The sequence below is a fragment of the Lineus longissimus genome, chromosome 8, assembly GCF_910592395.1.
Source record: "Lineus longissimus chromosome 8, tnLinLong1.2, whole genome shotgun sequence".
Taxonomy (NCBI): domain Eukaryota; kingdom Metazoa; phylum Nemertea; class Pilidiophora; order Heteronemertea; family Lineidae; genus Lineus; species Lineus longissimus.
In genome coordinates, this window is record NC_088315.1 from 19,871,834 (window position 1) to 19,892,903 (window position 21,070).

General features: G+C 41.5%; 1 protein-coding gene across 4 annotated transcripts; it reads right to left on the reverse strand.

Moving 5' to 3' along the window:
- Window positions 1–5,435: 5,435 nt before the first annotated feature.
- Window positions 5,436–20,788, reverse strand: LOC135492912 (putative ankyrin-containing lipoprotein Lxx09580). Of its 4 annotated transcripts, XM_064779636.1 has the most exons (14): window positions 20,722–20,788; window positions 20,356–20,440; window positions 19,170–19,252; window positions 18,208–18,385; window positions 17,609–17,735; window positions 16,673–16,726; window positions 15,934–16,020; window positions 15,252–15,338; window positions 14,566–14,664; window positions 12,334–12,432; window positions 11,873–11,971; window positions 11,405–11,503; window positions 10,941–11,039; window positions 5,436–9,889 (listed from the first exon to the last, which is right to left on the reverse strand). In XM_064779636.1, the coding sequence occupies exons 3-14, from the start codon at window positions 19,192–19,194 to the stop codon at window positions 9,803–9,805; spliced, it is 1,140 nt and encodes a 379-aa protein (XP_064635706.1). In that variant the 5' UTR covers window positions 19,195–19,252; window positions 20,356–20,440; window positions 20,722–20,788; the 3' UTR covers window positions 5,436–9,802. The 4 variants fall into 4 exon arrangements, with proteins under 4 accessions (XP_064635706.1, XP_064635705.1, XP_064635707.1 ...); XM_064779635.1 differs by lacking the exon at window positions 20,722–20,788 and having other exon boundaries at window positions 20,356–20,502; XM_064779637.1 differs by lacking the exons at window positions 16,673–16,726; window positions 20,722–20,788 and having other exon boundaries at window positions 20,356–20,498.
- Between the last annotated feature and the right edge of the window lie 282 nt (window positions 20,789–21,070).

Consider the following 21,070-nt stretch of genomic DNA (forward strand, 5'->3'; position numbering starts at 1 on the left):
TGTGATATATACCAGCATTCGGAGGTCAATGCTGATGCAGCGAGTTCATTTGACGACACAATTGGTTTGATATGACTTTTAGCGCTTTCAAACTTCGGGCGTGGTCATTGTGCGCATGTGATGCAAGGTATTTAACACGGATGCGTGGAGAGTACTTGCCACGCGACTCTTTAGCGAGACTTGACGACACGAACGGATTGTAGGATGGGGATTTTTCGTGGTTTCAAACTGCTGGTGCGTGGTCTTATAGCGCGCATGTTGTTCTGTATCGATGCTTGGAGATTAGATAAGGATCAATCGCAACTCCTACGAATATTACGGGAAACCGCCTCTGATGATGTCATTGGTGCAAAGAGAATAAACTATTTATAAACGCATTCCCAACCCTAATAAATAGTAGGGTGAAAACATCTAATCATTGTCAAATAATGTATGCACATCATCAAACATAGATTAATCTATGCTTGACATAGTGGAGGCGTTTTCCCGCAAATTTAGAGGTAAGACCATCATTCACATTATATGTCAAATACCATAACTGCATAGTCACATTGGTAAACAGAGGGTGCAATAAGTGGCCTTATCCATGTACGATAAACATGATAAAATGGCCAATTACAGCCGGTCCTCTAATGGTCACTCCATCCACAAAGGGATGCTTTTGAGCACCAGGGGAATACTGATGTAGAAACCGCGTGCTGAGAGAAATTTACTCCTCAGTGAAAGTAACGGGCGGTAACACAGTGGTATTTACTGATGTATTGGCCAAGAGATTGCAAGGGACTCCTCAGGCGAGGTGAGAGATAGTGGTGATATGTCTACGTTAGAAGGGTCTTTACTGTCCTGATGATATGACCAATGATGGAAACAATGATTTGGCCACTTTGGTTACCATATTGTAGATGGTGAGAATTGAAGTCCTAGTGTTTATCTTCTGAAATCAGTTAACGAGGTTGACATGTAATTCCTACACTGGCAAACTTTTTCATCATAGAATGATTGATGTATCCATGATTGGATCAATGCCGATCGACTATCACAAACCACGCTTTACACTCGAATCCCGACCAATTAGGCCTATAGATTCGCTGATGGCGCTACCAGTTGAAGAATGCAACTGGTCTGATTCTATGATGGCACATGGCTGATCCATTGATGAGATTCCTTCATAGATCCAATGAAGATGGGGTTCCATACAGAGGCACATAATCAGGAAAGTATACACCCATTTTAATTAGTCTTCAGATTTCTTGAAAATATGAACAGTTGGCCAATACTAGTATAAATTCTCTGATGACTCGTAAAATTTTTATAGCTATTACAATTTTATCATGGAAGAAACGGTGGCCAATGTTAGAACCGACCATGTGTTTTCAATGATGAAAAATTGACACTGACTGCGTGGTTTGTGTTCACATGTGCGATTCTAATCTCCACAAAGATTCAAGATTCAAGATTCAAATAAGTTTATTCTACCGTAAATCATGTACTGATACATAACAGATACGTGGATTGAAATATACTTGTGCGAGTGCGAGATCTTACCTATAGTGCAACCGAATACAACGTAAAAATCATCTATGATTACAGAGTATACCGGTATAATGAAGAGAGTTCCAACAAGCGCCATCTGTAGCCAGGCTCAGTAAACGTCATAACCCGGCTTTTTCTGTTCACACCATGCCCAAAGCCGGATTAAATTTTGATACGGGTTAAAAGGCGGGTCTGACCCTCCAATCATTGCCGGGTTAACCTAGCCTGGCAATTGGCGGGCTAAACTAATTCGGATCAAATTTTCAAGGGTGTAAACGCAAATAAGCCTGGCCATACCCATCATTTTCGACTGGTGTAAACGCCGCTGTGGTGTTTTTTTAATACTGAGCCAGGAAAACAGCATTACATGGGAATGTTCTTATATCAAAGACCAAGAGTCTCGTAAAAAAACTCCTGCACTAACCAAAATCATATCGTATACAGTGGCCAATCAGCTCCACCCGTGGGGCATAGATGTATTAGACTAGATATCGCATGTATTTCATCAATCATCCCGTAACAGAATGGCACGACATGTCAAATGATCTGTATAGGCCTACGAGTAATTGCTGGGTGCGGTCATAGAATTTATAGGCACCACCAGTCGACTGGGAGTTCAATTGCGATACTAAGTTCAATGCCTGGCAGCGGTGCAATTACCACGAGTATGGCGGTAGTTCACAATTGCGAATCCGCCTCGGGTTTTTAAGACTTTATCTGTTAGGGGCTGTCCAGGCTTGACTGCACGTAAACTGTACGAGAGACTTCTTTACTTGATTTTCGATACCTTTTCACGAAACATTTCATCACCTGGAAAAATTCCACTTTGAATCGCTCACCGCCACCGATACAGTACAAGTAAAAATTGACAGCATGGTTTGATGCCTGTAGGGCGTAGACCAATGGGTAAACCGCCCTCTGGGCCGCTGTACATACTGGTCCGCACCTGTCCTTCAAAGCCAGGCGCATGGCATTGAATACAGCTAAAGGACCGACAAGAATGATAAACGCGAAGGATACCATGACCAACATCTTTGTGACCGTCTTCTGTTTTTGTTCTTGTACTGATTCTTGTAGCCTAACTCGTTCCCTTGCAGCGGACTTTAGCTTGCAGGTTATGGCAATGTTGGAGCCAAGAATGACGAGGAAAGGGAGGTAGGCCCTGACCACGTTGTTGATATGCGGGTAAGCCTTCGCGTACCACATTTTATATTTGATCGCCTGACATATTCCGTGGTGGCCCTCCTCAGGACCATCAGGGTCCGTGAGGAAGATTAATGGGAGGCTGACTAAGATGGATCCCAATACAACCGCAAGCAGAATTCGCGAGGTGAGTTTCATGTTGCTCATGATAGCCTTGGCCCTCATAGGTTGAAAGAGACACACGAGCCTCTGCGCCGTCATGAAGGCCAGTGTCCACACGCTCACGCAAAGGCAACAGTTCCCAAAGGAAGCAAAAAATGTGCACATATACCTTGACCTAAAAATTTCTCTGTTAAAGTTCCACCCAATGTAGTACATCGGGGTAACGAAGGATACAACGATAAGGTCTGTTACAGCCAGCGCACCCATCAAGAAACATGTGCTATTTTCTCTGTTATGCTTCTTTGTCATTATGATTAGAGAAACGACATTACCGAATACCCCAAAGCCTATGACTACTGGTAACCAGGACAGCTTTATGGCTTTCTCAATCTGGTTGAAATAGCTATACCAACGAGCCGACTCGGTCAAATTGTCCTCTAACCCATATGTCTCATCAAGTTCTTGTAGCAGCGAAGAGTTGTTTAGAATGTCATCAGTTACTTGAGAAGTGGTGCCGAGTGTCTCATCGACCATGCTGCTGCTATCAAGTCCCATCAAAGATGATCTATTTGAACCCTCGTCTCTTGTTATTGCCTGACTGCTAATACTCTCGGTACCAACAGTTCTCACACTCGATGCAGCATAATTTGTGACTGGATCCCCAATTGTCCTCACGCTGGTCGTTCCTTCAGCAGATGTGACTGTGTCCCCAATTGTCCTCACGCTGGTCGTTCTTTCAGCAGATGTGACTGTATCCCCAATTGTCCTCACGCTGGTCGTTCCTTCAGCAGATGTGACTGTGTCCCCAATTGTCCTCACGCTGGTCGTTCCTTCAGCAGATGTGACTGTATCCCCAATTGTCCTCACGCTGGTCGTTCCTTCAGCAGATGTGACTGTGTCCCCAATTGTCCTCATGCTGGTCGTTCTTTCAGCAGATGTGACTGTATCCCCAATTGTCCTCACGCTGGTCGTTCTTTCAGCAGATGTGACTGGAAGTCCAATTGTCCTCACGCTGGTCGTTCCTTCAGGAGATGTGACTGTATTACCTGTTGTCCTCACGCTGGTCGTTCCTTCAGCAGATGTGACTGTATCCCCAATTGTCCTCAAACTGGTCGTTCCTTCAGCAGATGTGACTGTATCCCCAATTGTCCTCACGCTGGTCGTTCCTTCAGCAGATGTGACTGTATCCCCAATTGTCCTCAAACTGGTCGTTCCTTCAGCAGATGTGACTGTATCCCCAATTGTCCTCACGCTGGTCGTTCCTTCAGCAGATGTGACTGTATCCCCAATTGTCCTCAAACTGGTCGTTCCTTCAGCAGATGTGACTATATCCCCAATTGTCCTCACGCTGGTCGTTCCTTCAGCAGATGTGACTGTGTCCCCAATTGTCCTCACGCTGGTCGTTTCTTCAGCAGATGTGACTGTATCCCAAATTGTCCTCACGCTGGTCGTTCCTTCAGCAGATGTGACTGTATCCCCAATTGTCCTCACGCTGGTCGTTCCTTCAGCAGATGTGACTGTATCCCCAATTGTCCTCACGCTGGTCGTTCCTTCAGCAGATGTGACTGTATCCCCAATTGTCCTCACGCTGGTCGCTCCTTCAGCAGATGTGACTGTATCCCCTATTGTCCTCACGCTTGTCGTTCCTTCAGCAGATGTGATTGAATCCCCAATTGTCCTCACGATGGTCGTTCCTTCAGCAGATGTGACTGTGTCCCCAATTGTCCTCACGCTGATCGTTCCTTCAGCAGATGTGACTGTATCCCCAATTGTCCTCACGCTGGTCGTTCCTTCAGCAGATGTGACTGTGTCCCCAATTGTCCTCACGCTGGTCGTTTCTTCAGCAGATGTGACTGTATCCTCAATTGTCCTTACAATGGCCGTTGTGACTGTATTTCTAGATATTGTCTTCAGGTTGGTTGTTTTAGCAAATGTGACTGCGTCCCATGTTGTCCCCGCACTGGTTGTTCCACCAGTTGATGTTACAGCAGATTTGACTGTATTTACTTCCACAAACGTTTTGTCATTTCTGCCGCCTCGTTCATCGGCAGTCTTGTTACTTCCCGAAGGCCATTCAGTCGATGGTACCACAACATACAACAAGATGAGGAATACCAAGCGGTGTATTGACATTATCGGCTCGTAAATGTTGATTTTATAGTCCTTTTTGAAGAATCTGTTGAATCTAAACTAATATGCATTCACTTTTCTTGGAGTGAAACGCAATTACCTAGATTTACTATATAACGGTTGATAATGATGTAATCATTCCAATGAAGTAATACCTATTCTTTGTGGACAGACTAATGAGCTACTTCAAAGTTACGCCGGCTCGTCTCATCAGGCGATAGGCAAATTTCATGTCAACACTTTCTTTTAAAAGGTGATTTGGCTCCTATTGGGGCGTATTTAATCACGAGGTGTTGTGCGCGTACGGAGCGATTAAATGTTGTCAGGGTGCGGGATAAAAACTGGTAGTCATCTCCAAGGCTGGGAAGGAAGGCAAGCTTAGACTTGGAGGCCTCCCGGTTCCCCAGCTTTCTCAAATCTTCTAGTAGCCGGTTCCACATTGGCAAATAATGAGATAGACGTTCACGTTGGCAAAGCAAGTATTATTATTATTATTATCATTATACAGTGGAACCCCGGTCGGCGACCACCCCGCTATGACGACCAAGGATCGCCGGTCCCGAATGGTTTCCTCTCTAATTACCATTACAAGGCCCCCGGCAACACGACCACCCCCGTACCCAGCCAGACCACGACCACTAGATAGGGCGGTCCCAATGACCAAATTTACCCCTCTAACCCGACCAAAAGGCCTAATTGCCGTAATCGATCGCGACCGCGTCTCCAATTAACCAGGCAATTAACACGTCGGCGCAAAGCTCTCTTCATTATTATAACACCACGGACAGTGGCTATCATGAGAATCATTATGAAAACTTTTGTACAGTTACTATCAGTTGAAAACTAATAAACTGCGTTCTACTAACGTTTTTTGAATCAATATATCCCTGTTTTTTTCATCATTCAGCCCTGTCAGTGTTAGACATGCTGGGTACCGACAGCAAAAAATCATGTGATTTGCATTAAGTCAGGCAGCGTTTATCACCGTTATTAAGTTTTTTTTAAGTATTAAGTTTTTTTAATGTTTTTTTCTGCATAAAATGAAGAAACATAATCAATCCCAAACAATTTTTGGCTTGGAAAATTATTCAGAATTTTGAACTGATGAAACAATTCAAATCTGAAGGATGAAAACATTTCTGAGTCCAAATATTTTTTTCACTTGTTGTTTTTCTCCTCAAAATGAAGAGACATCATTAGCCCCCCAAAAATTTTGGCTTTGAAAATTTTTCAGAATTTTGAACCTATAAAAATGTTCAACAATTTTGGCGAGAATACCTGATCATGCATTTCGTCTCCGGATTTTCAACTTCACTAACGTGACCATTCAACCAAGGTCCCATGAGTCATCATGTTACCGGGGTTCAACTGTATAGCGCATAATCCAACAGGTTTCAGTGGTTAAAAGCGCTTCACATTATTACCCCTAGCTATTGGCCTCTACATTAGGGGGGTCAAGCTTTACGATCTGGAGTATAACAGGTCTGAGCTGCAGCTATACAGCGCTCAGGACTTACATTCATAGTTAGACTGTTGTACACTGAGAGCAATGTCGTTTTTGTATGCAGTAGAACCTCTCTTAGCGGACACCTCTATATCAAGGACAACATCTCTATTAAGTACCATAGTTTGGTCCCAAAGTGATACATTATTGTAGTTTATATAGTCTATTTGACCTCTCTAATCAAGACACCTTTCTATTAAGGACAGCACTTGTCAGTCCGGAGGTTGTCCTTAATGGAGAGGTTCTACTGTAATTTCTGTTAATTCTAAATCAGTCATTTGAGGGCAGTCAGACTACTGGGACAGTGTCACTTTATCTATACATCAATTGATTAGTCCCTTGGACCGATGTCTTTCCTAATTGGTATTGAATTAAAGGTATATAACGAATAATTACCATGAAATGGGATGCGTCACTCTTTTGTTACAAAGAGAAATATAATAGGTTGTCCTCAAGAGGATGCCTCAACGACTTGTAAGGCTGGCTAACCTGAATATGTACTTGAATCTCTCATCGTCATCATCATCACCACCAATCATCATCATGATAATGATAATAATGATGATTTTAGAATTATTTATCTCCATAAAAAAGAATGATGTACATTTTCGTTCACACATTCATGATACAGTAAAATACAAGCGAATAAAGAATACATATTATCTACACCTACAAAGACTTCGTAAAAAAGAAAAGACATGATCAGTCCAAGATAGAAAAGTGTTTCCTCATCGTTCTGGCCAAAGGTACTCTGTTGAACTCAGGAATGCGACCATATCACACCTACCGAAAGAAACTGGTGTTGCACAACGCTATACTGAAGAAACTGAGTACATTATGTACAGCTCTCTCAGGCTTATTATAAACCGCTGTACAGTGGAGTCTATTTCAATGGGCCAATCACAACCAGGATAGCTCCCCAATACAGCCTCCATATTTGCAATACATCATGAGGCGCATGGTACTCTCACCGAGGTTGGCATCTCGCGATTTCGCATTCCGCATCTCGCGGTTTATAATAAGCCGCTCTCTCACCGTGTCAACTAAAGTCGGTCAGCTATGACACCGGCTGCCCAGGGCTGTGTCACATTACTATTTGTGATCACACTGTTACAGTTAGGTGACAAGAGGTCAGCCAAGTACCTTTGGCCAGGCCTATCTGAAAAATCACATTGCACCAGGTAGAAAAAAACGTGAATTTACACTTTTGTTTGAAAACAAGATCTCTGGCGGTCACATCATTGCAAGTTGAATAATCCTACAATAAACCGCAATGAGTTGAAAACCAATAGGTCATGACACTGTCCGTAAAATGTGACTTGCTATGTATTCTGTGCAATGATAAAAAAAATCTACATTCACTTTTAATGTATGCATGGAAATTGTTGGAGTAGAGCACAATATTTGCAATTTTACTAGGATTGAATGTCTCATGACGAGCGAGCATTTTCACGATTTTGGTGGATAGACATTTTGTAAACCATATACTATAAAGAAATTGAGTCACCTGGAGCATGATTCAAAGCTGAACTCATCTAAAAGCAACGCTCATTCCGCCATGAAGGCATCTTCACCCTCAATGTAATGACATGGCTAAGCTTACAGACAACGCAACAGAGGCAATACCGCTAGAAGTTCAGTATGCCATGAAGGAGGAATACACCACATTCCGCCATGAAGGCATCTCACCCCTCAATGTAATGACATGGCTAAGCTTACAGACAACGCAACGGAGGCAATACCGCTAGAAGTTCAGTATGCCATGAAGGAGGAATACACCACATTCCGCCATGAAGGCATCTTCACCCCTCAATGTAATGACATGGCTAAGCTTACAGACAACGCAACGGAGGCAATACCGCTAGAAGTTCAGTGTGCCATGAAGGAGGAATACACCACATTCCGCCATGAAGGCATCTTCACCCCTCAATGTAATGACATGGCTAAGCTTACAGACAACGCAACGGAGGCAATACCGCTAGAAGTTCAGTATGCCATGAAGGAGGAATACACCACATTCCGCCATGAAGGCATCTTCACCCCTCAATGTAATGACATGGCTAAACTTACAGACAACGCAACGGAGGCAATACCACTAGAAGTTCAGTATGCCATGAAGGAGGAATACACCAAATCACAAAAAAGAAAACTCTGGTGATTTCACCTTGTAGGTCAAACCCAGACCATGACCAAGAGTGAGCCATTTGATCGGAATTGATCAAGTAATGGCAATTTTATGCCTTTTCAAGCGCATTACGTTAATTTGCCCCTTACTTCGCAACTACAAGAAATCAGGCCGAGTCGATTCCACAGTCTGTTGTCTTCAAAGCCCGCTCACACCCAGGTCTAAATTCTCATCGTTGTACAGTCTTATCAAAGGATCACCAGAGTAAATCTTGATAAACCGACTCCCACGAAACACCTTTCAACATGGTCGATGCCTAAACCGGCAGGGCAAATAGACGTCATGCGTGTTTTGCTAGCAGTGCAATTTTTCATGTTTTTGTCATGAAAAAAGGCAAGTGAGAAAAACTCCTTCAATGACAGAACGAACGCGTAGGGGAGAAAAAGAACAATAAAAAGCTCGAAGCATCTTAGGTGACCAAGGTTCATCATCAAATTAGCACATCTTATTTCATTAATTAACTGCAAATTAGTATAATGGCCAATAATTGTCATCCAAGGTATCACATAATACAATCGTGGGTGAAAATTGCTACTTTCTATCACTTTCTGATGAATAACAAGACATAAAATAAAAAAGCTGTACTTCGATCAACCGACACTGAAACGTAATAGGAGTAAAGTCTTAAGCAGTTCAGACAAGGCAAAGCGACAAACTATTGAGTGGACCCTTTGAGGAATCTTCGTCTTCCTTTTTTTCACTGCGCGGGACGTCATCGCGTCTTCGCTGACTGCAGACAGCGTATCTCATTCAGTTTTGTTTTGTTGTAGAACACTTCAGAATCGTGTCCCCTATCAAGATGAATCAGTCGTTTTGGACACATATCACTCCGGAGTATATAAGTGTAATCGCTTCTGGACACAGTTCAAATAATAAAGATACCATAGTAAGCCTCGTCCCAAGTCATTGCGCATCTCCGCCAATTCCTGACTGAAGGTTGGATAAATTCATTCCAACCTTTCGTCAGGAACGTTTTATATATACCGGTGCGATCCATCAACCAAATGTCACGAGATCTCGCAGGGAGGTACGTAGTTTTACCAGGCTGACTTATAGTTAACCGAAACTCATTCTCTCTTTGATAGTGTAATAGGTATCACCACCACATGTCCGACTGCTTGATATCGTATTACCGCTCTTTGTCTTCATTGATTTTTAGCAGCTCTCTCCAGCATCTCTGCTATCTCTCTGTGTCCGTTGTCTTCAGCCCACTTTAGGGCAGTCTTTCCCCACTGTAATGAAGAGACATGAGAGAGATCAATGCCACAATCATAACGCAACCTTGAACTTCTTGTTGCTAACATCTTAGTTATTTCAAGAACGAAGATGAACCTCTTCCTTTGGAATATACAGTACATGTACTAACCACTTTTACATATCACTTATATTGATCTGAGTCTGTCTCAAAGCGCTTTACAATAACAAACGGTATTTTTCTATTTATAGAAGCCGTAAAGTGTTCTGAGAAAACTGGTGCAAAAGCTGGTATATGTGGCCAACTTAAGTTATGGGTCAAAAGGGCGTTTAGTTAGTCTCATCGCGTCGCATAAAAAAGAGGAGCTTTAATAGTTTCTGAAAGATAAGATAATGGAATGCCTTGAGGACAATTGTTAAGGGATGGAATCAATGACCCCCCCCCCCCTATTTAGTTTCAGCAAAATAAGAAATAATGTTTAGTCCGACTTACGATTTGCTACTTCATATTATCGAGCATACCGGGCATGAAAATGAAGCCATTAGTAACAAAACATCAACCTGATACCCTGTCTCCGATGTTATGTCTGCATCAGCTTGAATCATTTCTGTTATTATGTCATTGTGACCACTCAATGTGCGAGTAGTGCCGTACAGCCGAATGAATGGATTGTCAAAGATGATAGATAACAAAGCAACAAGAAGCCATGATAAGATTCATTCACATTTTTGTTTCATGTAACTAAAACAAGAGGAAAGACTGAATTATCATAAAAATGCATCAGAAACAAAAGACTTGAAAACACGAATAAGTCAATCATCTCAGTCAATTGACAGTGTGTTGCAATGATTAATGTTGACCGTGAAATGTATTTTCAAATGCGGGTTGAATTGCAAGTGCGCGCTCTCAGACTTATTTTGACGCATCAATTTTCCATTAAAACGAAAGGTGTTGCCGATAAATATTGATTTTTTGGAGAGGGGGTCAGCAAATATTAATTTGTATGCCGATTCATGACGCATTACTATGTAAGTTTATCTAGCCTCGTATAGAGCTATCAACTCATTGCCATGAATCTGATACTCTACCAGATTTCTGATGTTCACGTCAGCGCCCGCTTTGATCAAGTCTGCTACGACTTCCTTGTGACCCCCACGGCATGCGTCCATGAGTGCCGTCCAGCCAATCTAAATGTCAAAGATAAAAGACAACAAGCAAACATGTCAGCAATGTTAAGGTTCATTCACATTTTTTACATGAAACTAAACCAAGAGGAAAGAATGAAATATCAGAAAAAATGCATTAAAAACAAAAGCCTTGACAACACGAATATAATATTAATCACTTCACTCAATTGAGAAAGTATAACAATTACCAGTAATTTTCATCAATTTTTCATCAAAACGAAAGGTGTGGCCGATAAATATATTGATTTTTTGGGGAGGGGTCAGCAAATATCAATTTTCAATGCCGATTCATGACGCATTACTATGTAAGTTTATCTAGCCTCATATAGAGCCATCATCTCATTGCCATGAATCTGATACTCTACCTCATCTCTGATGTTCACGTCAGCGCCCGCTTTGATCAGGTCTGCTACGACTTCCTTGTGACCCTCAAGGCAGGCGGCCATGAGTGCCGTCCCGCCAAACTAAATGTCAAAGATAAAAGACAACAAGGAAACAAGTCAGCAATGTTAAAGGTTCATTCACATTTTTTACATGTAACTAAACCAAGAGGAAAGAATGAAATATCAGAACAAAATGCATTAAAAACAAAAGCCTTGACAACACGAATATAATATTAATCACTTCACTCAATTGAGAAAGTATTACAATTATCAATAATTTTCATCAATTTTCCATAAAACGACAGGTGTTGCCGATAAATATTGATTTTTTTTTTGGGGGGGGGAGTCAGCAAATATCAATTTGTATGCCGATTCATGACGCATTACTATGTAAGTTTATCTAGCCTCATATAGAGCCATCAACTCATTGCCATGGATCTGATACTCTACCTGATTTCTGATGTTCACGTCAGCGCCCGCTTTGATCAGGTCTGCTACGACTTCCTTGTGACCCCCAGGGCAGGCGTGCATGAGTGCCGTCCAGCCAATCTAAATGTCAAAGATAAAAGACAACAAGGAAACAAGTCAGCAGTGTTAAGGTTCATTCACATTTTTTACATGTAACTAAACCAAGAGGAAAGAATGAAATATCAGAAAAAATGCATTAAAAACAAAAGCCTTGACAACACGAATATAATATTAATCACTTCACTCAATTGAGAAAGTATAACAATTACCAGTAATTTTCATCAATTTTTCATCAAAACGAAAGGTGTTGCCGATAAATATTGATTTTTTGGGGAGGGGTCAGCAAATATCAATTTGTATGCCGATTCATGACGCATTACTATGTAAGTTTATCTAGCCTCATATAGAGCCATCAACTCATTGCCATGAATCTGATACTCTACCATATCTATGATGTTCACGTCAGCGCCCGCTTTGATCAGGTCTGCTACGACTTCCTTGTGACCCCCACGGCAGGCGTCCATGAGTGCCGTCCCGCTTTTCTAAATGTCAAAGATAAAAGACAACAAGGAAACAAGTCAGCAGTGTTAAGGTTCATTCACATTTTTTACATGTAACTAAACCAAGAGGAAAGAATGAAATATCAGAACAAAATGCATTAAAAACAAAAGCCTTGACAACACGAATATAATATTAATCACTTCACTCAATTGACAGAGTATTACAATTACCAGTAATACCTTGGTACCGTAAAGTCAACTTTTAAATGGAAAATGCATAAGCCTCGTTCTGAGAGTGGAGTGTTTTGGACACGCAACCAAGATGCTCTACCAAAGTTCCCTCGGGTTGCACTAAAATGTGGAAACCATGCACACAGCTCACTTCAGAAGTTTGAGGCTCTCAAAACACTGCTTCAAACACAAATCAGCCAAGGAAGCATCAACCACCCTAAGTTTTTTAATGAGCACTACACATATTTGCTGAGAAAAACGCTCCAAATAGCCCATTTGCGCGGATTTTAGCATCACTTGAGCGAGCCGATCCGGACTTCCTATACGCGCTGCCGTAACATAATGTAAACAACGGCGCTACCGGCGCTCCGGGCAGGCGATGGATGGAATTTGCAAAATTCGCACATATTCAAGTTATTTCGTGGCCTATCTTTTTAAGTTTGAGGTATTTTAGAATAGAAATTGAACCCTCGGCTTCGGACCTTGGTTGAGTTACCAAGACACTCTCGGGTGGAGCTAAAATTTCGTCCATACCCTCGCCTATCGGCTCGGGTTTGGACTGTATTTTAGCTCCACCCGAGAGTGTCTTGGTAACTCAACCAAGGTCCTCCGCCTCGGGTTCAATTCCTTAAATATGAAATGTTTTTGGGTTCAAAGCATACACATGTTCCAAATGTTGATCTGTTGTACTCATCGTGAACAGCGTAGATTTCGCCGATTTTCTTGATCACAATTAGAGGAGACGTCGCATGATCCCCTACTTTTTGAATCAGTTTTATATCGACTCAGATGTGTTCTCGCTTTACGTGGGTGGTTCAATATTATAGGAAGGGGAGATAATAAGCCTCATTATGAATGCCTTATTTCGGTCACTCTTTCAGATTTGTTTTGGCCGGAACTGCTGTACGGTACCCTTGGGAAATGACCTGCCAATAGGATCCTGTTTTATATCAGTCTGGCCAAAATGCCTTACAATTTACTTTTATATCATTCTCCTGTTCAAATGGCGCTGCCAAGTTCTGGAGCGATTGAAAAGTTAAGGTTCGATACTTTTCGATTTTTATCTGATGTATTTGTTTCATTGATGAACGTTATAGATACATTATAAAAGAGAATGGTAATGATTTTGCTTATCCTCCTTAAAAGATTCCTTTTGGGACAAGAAATATCGATATCGCTGCATCTATGCTTGAGAGGAGGGGTTCAAGCTTTCGACTGACCTGTGCATAAATGGAAAGGAATTTGATAGTAAAAGATCAATACAGTACACGTAACCTCAATGAATAACCACCGTTTTGGAGAGTAGAGGACCAGGTGAACAAAATAAAACAAAGTTTCGTTTGAGTAGCACCATATGTCATATTAGTGGCGTTTTGGTTATGAGTGGTGTGGAAACCATACTATTTATTATGCGATGGCAATCCTGTTTAAGTGCTGATGTTCGATGCTCAAGGTTAAAACACAAAAAGAGAGCACTTGGCAATAGACAGACAGTCTTATTATGACAAGTATTCTGACTATGAGCGAAGTGGAAGTGAGGCAACATTTTAAACATGTTATCGATAGTATTACAAGTACATGTAATTACATTTTTTATGTGAGTTACTGTCCATCTTCTGACGTATTCCAATGAGAAAACTTTGAAATGAGGAAATCATTTTCGCAGAGAAACAGCTGTTTGCATCCATTTTGGAAGCACTTGTCATTACTCAGCTGTAAAACGTATGGTTCAGAAGCCGTGCAAACAATGTGGTTGCAACCAATGCTATACGAATGTCCTGTTTGACGTATGACAGTTCTTGGAGAGAGTAGATCTAGATGAAGTGCAGTTTCAAGTCTTCAGAGCTTAGTATCATAGTACATCCTACTATCACTCAATCAGTGACAATAGTGCAAAGGAGTTTATTTGGTTTTCTAATTCAGCAATGATCGAATTATACATACCTTTGGTTTTATATTGACATCAGCTCCTGCATCGATCAAGCTTCTTACACGACCGACTTTATTATCAGAAGCAGCGTGCATGAGAGGTGTCATTCCGAACTGAAAGTATAGCGCCAGTACAAAGAAGAACTTACTACAACAACTACATGTACAACATGATGATATTGTCCGTATACTTAGTTATAGCGAAAAGGTGAGTAAAAGGCAAAAAATGCAAAAAAAGATCAAACGAGAGATCTCTTGATCTATGCCGCACAAAGGAGCGATTATAACCACTGGTTGTTGCGATTGAAGACGTTTGTTTGCAATTTAGTAAATCGGCGCTATAATAGCACCAAATAAGCGACAGCGCCGATTCAGACTAATTCGCAACCAAACGATTTAAATCGCAGCTCCTTACGATTACAAGCGCTGCCACATTATTGTGCGACATAGAGATATCTCGTCTGGGGTAACACTGGTTATCGCTGCGATTGATATTGACTCGAAGGTCGATGCCACCTGTGATGATCACACCGAATGATATCGTCGCATGCCATCATGACTTCCAGCTATTTCAATCACTTGTTTAATAGGCATATAACTAACAAATATAAAACCAACGGCTTCCCTGCAGCATGCCGTAGGCGCCGGCCTGGCCTACTGTCTGTCTAAACGTCATTTACTAGTGTATACGTAATTTTTACCTCATCACGTTTATTGATATCAGCAGATGGTGGCGCTATATATCGAGCCTGTGTTCGTGCTGGTTCAGGTGGCCTTGCTACAGGTGCCTGAAATATTGTGTAGAATAGAGTTTAACCGTGATATTTTGGTTCTGATATAAGACTTGAAAAATAGTTTAAGTGCATTATCATAAACAACACTGAAAACATTTGCTTCCTCAATTCGACGGGCAAATGGTCGTCTATGATGCATTTGTAGCAGTTGACTGAGAAACGTCTCTGTTCGTAGGAAACAGGTTTATTCTTATTCTGATGATACCCGGTAACATCAGAATAAGTCAGATTCGTCACCCGTTACTAACCAGAAGTAACTTGCAAATGAGCGACAGCGCCGATTCAGATTAATTCGCAACCAAACGATTTAAATCGCAGCTCCTTACGATTACAAGCGCTGCCACCTCTCGTCTGGGGTAACACTGGTAATCGCTGCGATTTATATTGACTCGAAGGTCGATGCCACCTGTGATGACCACACCGAATGATATCATCGCATGCCATTAGATCGCAGCGATTTCAATCACTTGTTTAATAGGCATATAAATAACAAATATAAAACCAACGGCTTCCCTGCAGCATGCCGTAGGTGCCGGCCTGGCCAACTGTCTGTCTAAACGTCATTTACTAGTGTATACGTAATTTTTACCTGATCAAGTTTATTGATATCAGCAGATGGTGGCGCTATATTTTGAGCCTGTGTTCGTGCTGGTTCAGGTGGCTTTGCTACAGGTGCCTGAAATATTGTGTAGAATAGAGTTTAACCGTGATATTTTGGTTCTGATATAAGACTTGAAAAATAGTTTAAGTGCATTATCATAAACAACACTGAAAACATTTGCTTCCTCAATTCGACGGGCAAATGGTCGTCTATGATGCATTTCTAGCAGATGACTGAGAAACGTCTCTGTTCGTAGGAAACAGGTTTATTCTTATTCTGACGATCCCCGGTAACATCAGAATAAGTCAGATTCGTCACCTGTTACTAACCAGAAGTAACTTGCAAATGAGCGACAGCGTCGATTCAGACTAATTCGCAACCAAACGATTTAAATCGCAGCTCCTTACGATAACAAGCTCTGCCACATTATTGTGCGACATAGAGATCTCTCGTCTGGGGTAACACTGGTAATCGCTGCGATTGATATTGACTCGAAGGTCGATGCCACCTGTGATGATCACGCCGAATGATATTTGATGCATGAAATAACATATTTGAAGTGAAATGCGTTGATGTTCGCTTAAAACATAACTTCCAGCTATTTCAGCATCGATACCGATTAATACATGGTGTGAAACAATCTTCAGGTCTCTGTTTTTAGGAGGAGGGATACGGACGCACAACGCCGATAGATCAGAACAAAAGCATGTCACATAATCAGCCTTAACGAATAGGATGTGACTGGACCTTCTGCACCACTGGATGGGGTACGAATTGATGACTTGAAAGATAAATCGACATATCATCAATTAATCAATTAATGTTTGAAAAAGAAATGTTTCGTCATATTCAGCATAACTAAAGTTGGTGAGACAAGACCACTAATGAATATTCATAGGTTGGAGGGTCGAGGCCTATCTATTAGACGAGCGCATGTTTTTTACTCTCAAGTACATATTTGGAGAGGTATTGAAAAAATATTTGCTGTGGCAAGTCTACAGATATAAATAAATTGTTTGGTAAAAAAAATAATTTTGAATTTCGACAACCTGGCCTTGGGGGGGGGGGGGGGGGTTCAAATTTGGAGTGAAAATGGCCAATATGGGTAAAAATGTCCACTTGTGTCAAACTTGTCAATTTAAAAAAAAATTTCCGTGGTCAATCACCAATTTAAATCGCACCAGTTACTCGCAAGGCTAACCCGTATATCATATCCGAATTTCAGTTTCACTACTTGACGCATTCTTTGATGCGTCGCGGTCAAACATTGACAATTTAACTGCTAAAAGGCTTAAAAAACCAATTGTGGTCTTGTCTCTGGTGAGTAACAGAGGTAGAGTATCTTCCCAACTTCAAATGTTGTTAATTTCTTGAGGAAATTCTCCATCATATAGAATATGCCTACAAGTTCATCATCATTCATATAATCTATGCTGGGAATCCTTCGCCTTCGAATCTATGTCGTAAACTTTAACCTGTGATAGTGTGCAAATTCCTGGACAACCAGGACCGTCGATGTATTTTTGGGAAGGGGTGTAAAAGGTGGAAATTCAGTAACAATTTAAGTCATCAAGAGTCATGCGTTGTAAAGTACTCTTCGGGGAGATGGGTAGGGTTGTCATAGGAGACCTGGAAGTAAAGAGGGCTTGGCTAACTACTCTACCTGTTGTTGACGATACTCCTCTATTTTCTGAGTATGTTCCTGGATTACCCGGATGCAATCGTTGAGTTGTAGCATCTCAAGATGGTGGATCAAGACAGCATATCTGCCAACACTTATATGGTCAAGTCTGCAAAAAAGTCATTGCTTACCAAGGAGTTGCCAGTATCTGACAAGAATAAGCACTCAAAGCCAGTTTTTTGTTCAATGTAATGATAATAATAATATAGTGAGCTTTTATATAGCGCTCTTCACTGTACTATCTACTGTATCAAAGCTCCTCACATTAGCACACATTATTACCCAGCCTATCCAGAGACCTTTCTGGAGAACCAAGGGCAGCCACAATCTAGCGCACTCAAGGACATTTTAGGCCAGTTGAGAGTTACAAAGTGAATTTCCGTGTTGCTGTTGGTCAATGAGTACATATCTGGACATATATGTACATCGCCATATTAGTGGGTATGCAAGCGACATATAAACAGCTGACAGTCGACTTTTATCAAACATAGTTGTCGGTTCACTTTGTACATCTAAGCTTCGTCATTTACTCTTCTCACCAAGCACTTGCGATAATAATTCAAAATCAAAGATTGCCCTACCGTTCCAGCATGTCCCAAAACATATTAAAATCACTGATTCTGTCAGTGTCCCTGCGAGGTACTCGGTCAGACATATGAAAGCTTTGTTTTAGATGTCTGAAGTTTGCCTCCGTCAGCATTCCGGATAGCTTGTGCATTAAACAAACGTTCCAGTCCTTGTCTGTTTTAACGACTGCATCTGGAATGAATTAATGGTAGTCAGTGGACTACTTTTATCAAAACCATGCTATCGGCTTCATTGCGATCGACGGCAGTGTCGGTAGAAAACTGCTTCGCTTGAGACCAGAGTCAGTGGTCACTCAGAGTCTTGATAAAGATCTTATTCAGATTCGCACACATGAACTTGTACATTCGTTTTTGGACGGCAGATATCCCGTTTACCGTTCAAAGAATGTGATCATGTTCTTACTTTTGAGAGAAAAGCCTAGTTTCTAGGTCACACTACATTCTTTCAATATCAAAGTGTTTTTCATACGGTTCTTGCCAACATGGCCGAAGGTAGGTGAGCAGGTGTATATCTTTGTCGATAAAAGTTTAAGGAGAAAACAGCCTTTCTATTCTTGGTCGAAGGTTGCCGTGTAATTTTCGGATCACTGGTTCGATTTCCTTCGCAAGGAATATATTTCTAGCGTTCGATTTTCGATTTATGGCTATACTACACAAACAGGCCTGTGTCTCTTATAAACCTGGGCGTCGTCTCTTGTTCTTCCCTTGACCCCGAGAGCTTAGTCTCCAATGATGCACGGTATGGCAAGCATGGATATTCGTTGATGAGCTGTGTTCATTCCAATCCTTCCCTGCTAGAGCTGATCTCTTCTACATAAGTACCGCTTGGTTGACCTGGTAGGATCACATAGCATTACATAACAAAGACTTACATGGGAAGCACAGGATGTTCCTATTGGCTGCTTCCAGAAAACCATATGCATGTTCGTAGGCTACAATAGACCCCTGCAACTTACCGCCATTTCCTTTAGCAGCAGCCATTGTAAGTATAGACTGACGTACCAGACACTTAACGAGAAAGGGGAGCGGTATTTCGCATCTGAAATATAAGAGGAAAGTCACTGGCAGAAATAAGAGTCAATGCAGCCGATGTTGGTAGGATTCCACCTTTTGGGGTTTAAGAACGCATGAGGTTTAAGAACGCATGAGGTTTAACAACGCATGAGGTTTAACAACGCATGAGGTTTAACAACGCATGAGGTTTAACAACGCAGGATTACCAATTAGTTCTACAGCAAATCATGAGTCGGCAAATCATGAGTCGATTTAATTTTTGTTTTTGAATAACCTACCCATTTTCCCTTTCACTAGAATTACCACCGACGTCACGATTTTCCCCGACGGAAAATAGTTCAACATAAATTTAGCCAGGCATGTTCATAATCAGACTTAGTTTTGTCGCTTTCCATACGGTAGAACCTCTCTATTAAGGACACCCTTGATACTGACAAGTGCTTAATTGAGACATGTCCTGATTACTGAGGCCAAATTCAATGGAAATGAGCGATTTGAGGCCATATTCAATGTCGTTCATAGGGAGGGTGTCCATAGTAGAGATGTGTCCACTAGGCGAGGTTCCACTGTACATGCCATATTTCACATGTGCACAAATTCTCAAAATTGCCGCCATCAACATTGCCGGTTCATGCGTTAACATCAAAGCCAAACGTACATTTTGACGACTGGTGACGAAACGAACCGAAGCGGACCAGACCGGATCCACGCAAACCAGAAAGCATGTGATTAGGCCTATGTGATTTCATTGGGCAATTCCAAGATGGCAACCATGGACTTCCTGGTTCGTATCTCAGCCTTACCGAGGCTATTGGCTTCGAAACTATGATGAGATGAAGGAATAGGCCGTGTAGGTCCACCAGGTCCAAACATGTTTACACAGGGCCTACCTAAATTTCAGTGTTTTGGGATCCTTAGATCCAGAGGCAAAATGAGTAATACAAGTAAAATGTAAGCCGTTAGAAAAAGAAAGTTGCTAATTGAAGCCAAAAGTATATGAGCCAACCAGCTATCAAGATAGAGGTTCATCTCGACGACAGGTGACGGAACGAAGTTGTACTGTCCAAATGAGATGAAAGAGCATACAGTCGCAAAACAGGTGATAATCGGAGAATGTTGTATACGCACCTGAATTAGCTGGGGTAAAATACGAATACCAGTGTACAGCACGTATTCAGGACACGTCCCCCAGACCATAGGCCTGTACAGTGATCTGTGTTAGAGAATCATACCATATTAACTCGATTCATCTTGATATGAGCGGCGACAATACAACAAGATATACAACGCCGCCAACCGTGACAAAGCATTCACTCGTTCACGCTACTCAAACGTGGATATTGATGACGATATGGAAATATCATAAAGGAAAAGTTGCTTATAAACGGTGGCATTTTAGGTAAAACCTGGTTTTAGGATATGGAACGAATACTCTTACTGAGTATCCAGTATCGGCATTTCTTCCATTTTTAAAAATTATATTACACGACTTACACTTTTTGCCCGGCGACCCCGTCCCTCCATGTGGCGCCATCTATCCTTGAGGCCTCTACCTCAAAAAAGTCGACAGAAATTCAATCTTAATGATAAAAACATGAAATAAAGAGCGTTTTGTGGGTTTTTTTAGGCACAGAGCATAACTGAGGCACTTTTGATGTACCCTTTGTTTGAATAAGAATGAAATTCAGAATTTCATCTTCCGAAATTTACGTATATATTTCACTTGGTTGGGTGATTTACTTGCCCTGGCGTAGAAGCCCCGGTTTTAAAGCCATTTGTAGAATCGTGAAGAGCCAGGAATTTTAGTTCCTTAAACCCACGCTGGTTCATCGAGAAATACAAT

Excerpts from the sequence above, each read along its gene's own strand:
- LOC135492912 (XM_064779636.1), bottom strand. The coding sequence starts at position 19,194 with ATGGCTGCTGCTAAAGGAAATGGCG. Across the intron at positions 14,665-15,251 it reads ATATCAATAAACGTGATGAG|TTCGGAATGACACCTCTCAT; the intron begins GTAAAAATTACG and ends CTATACTTTCAG. Across the intron at positions 11,972-12,333 it reads ACGTGAACATCATAGATATG|ATTGGCTGGACGGCACTCAT; the intron begins GTAGAGTATCAG and ends TTTGACATTTAG.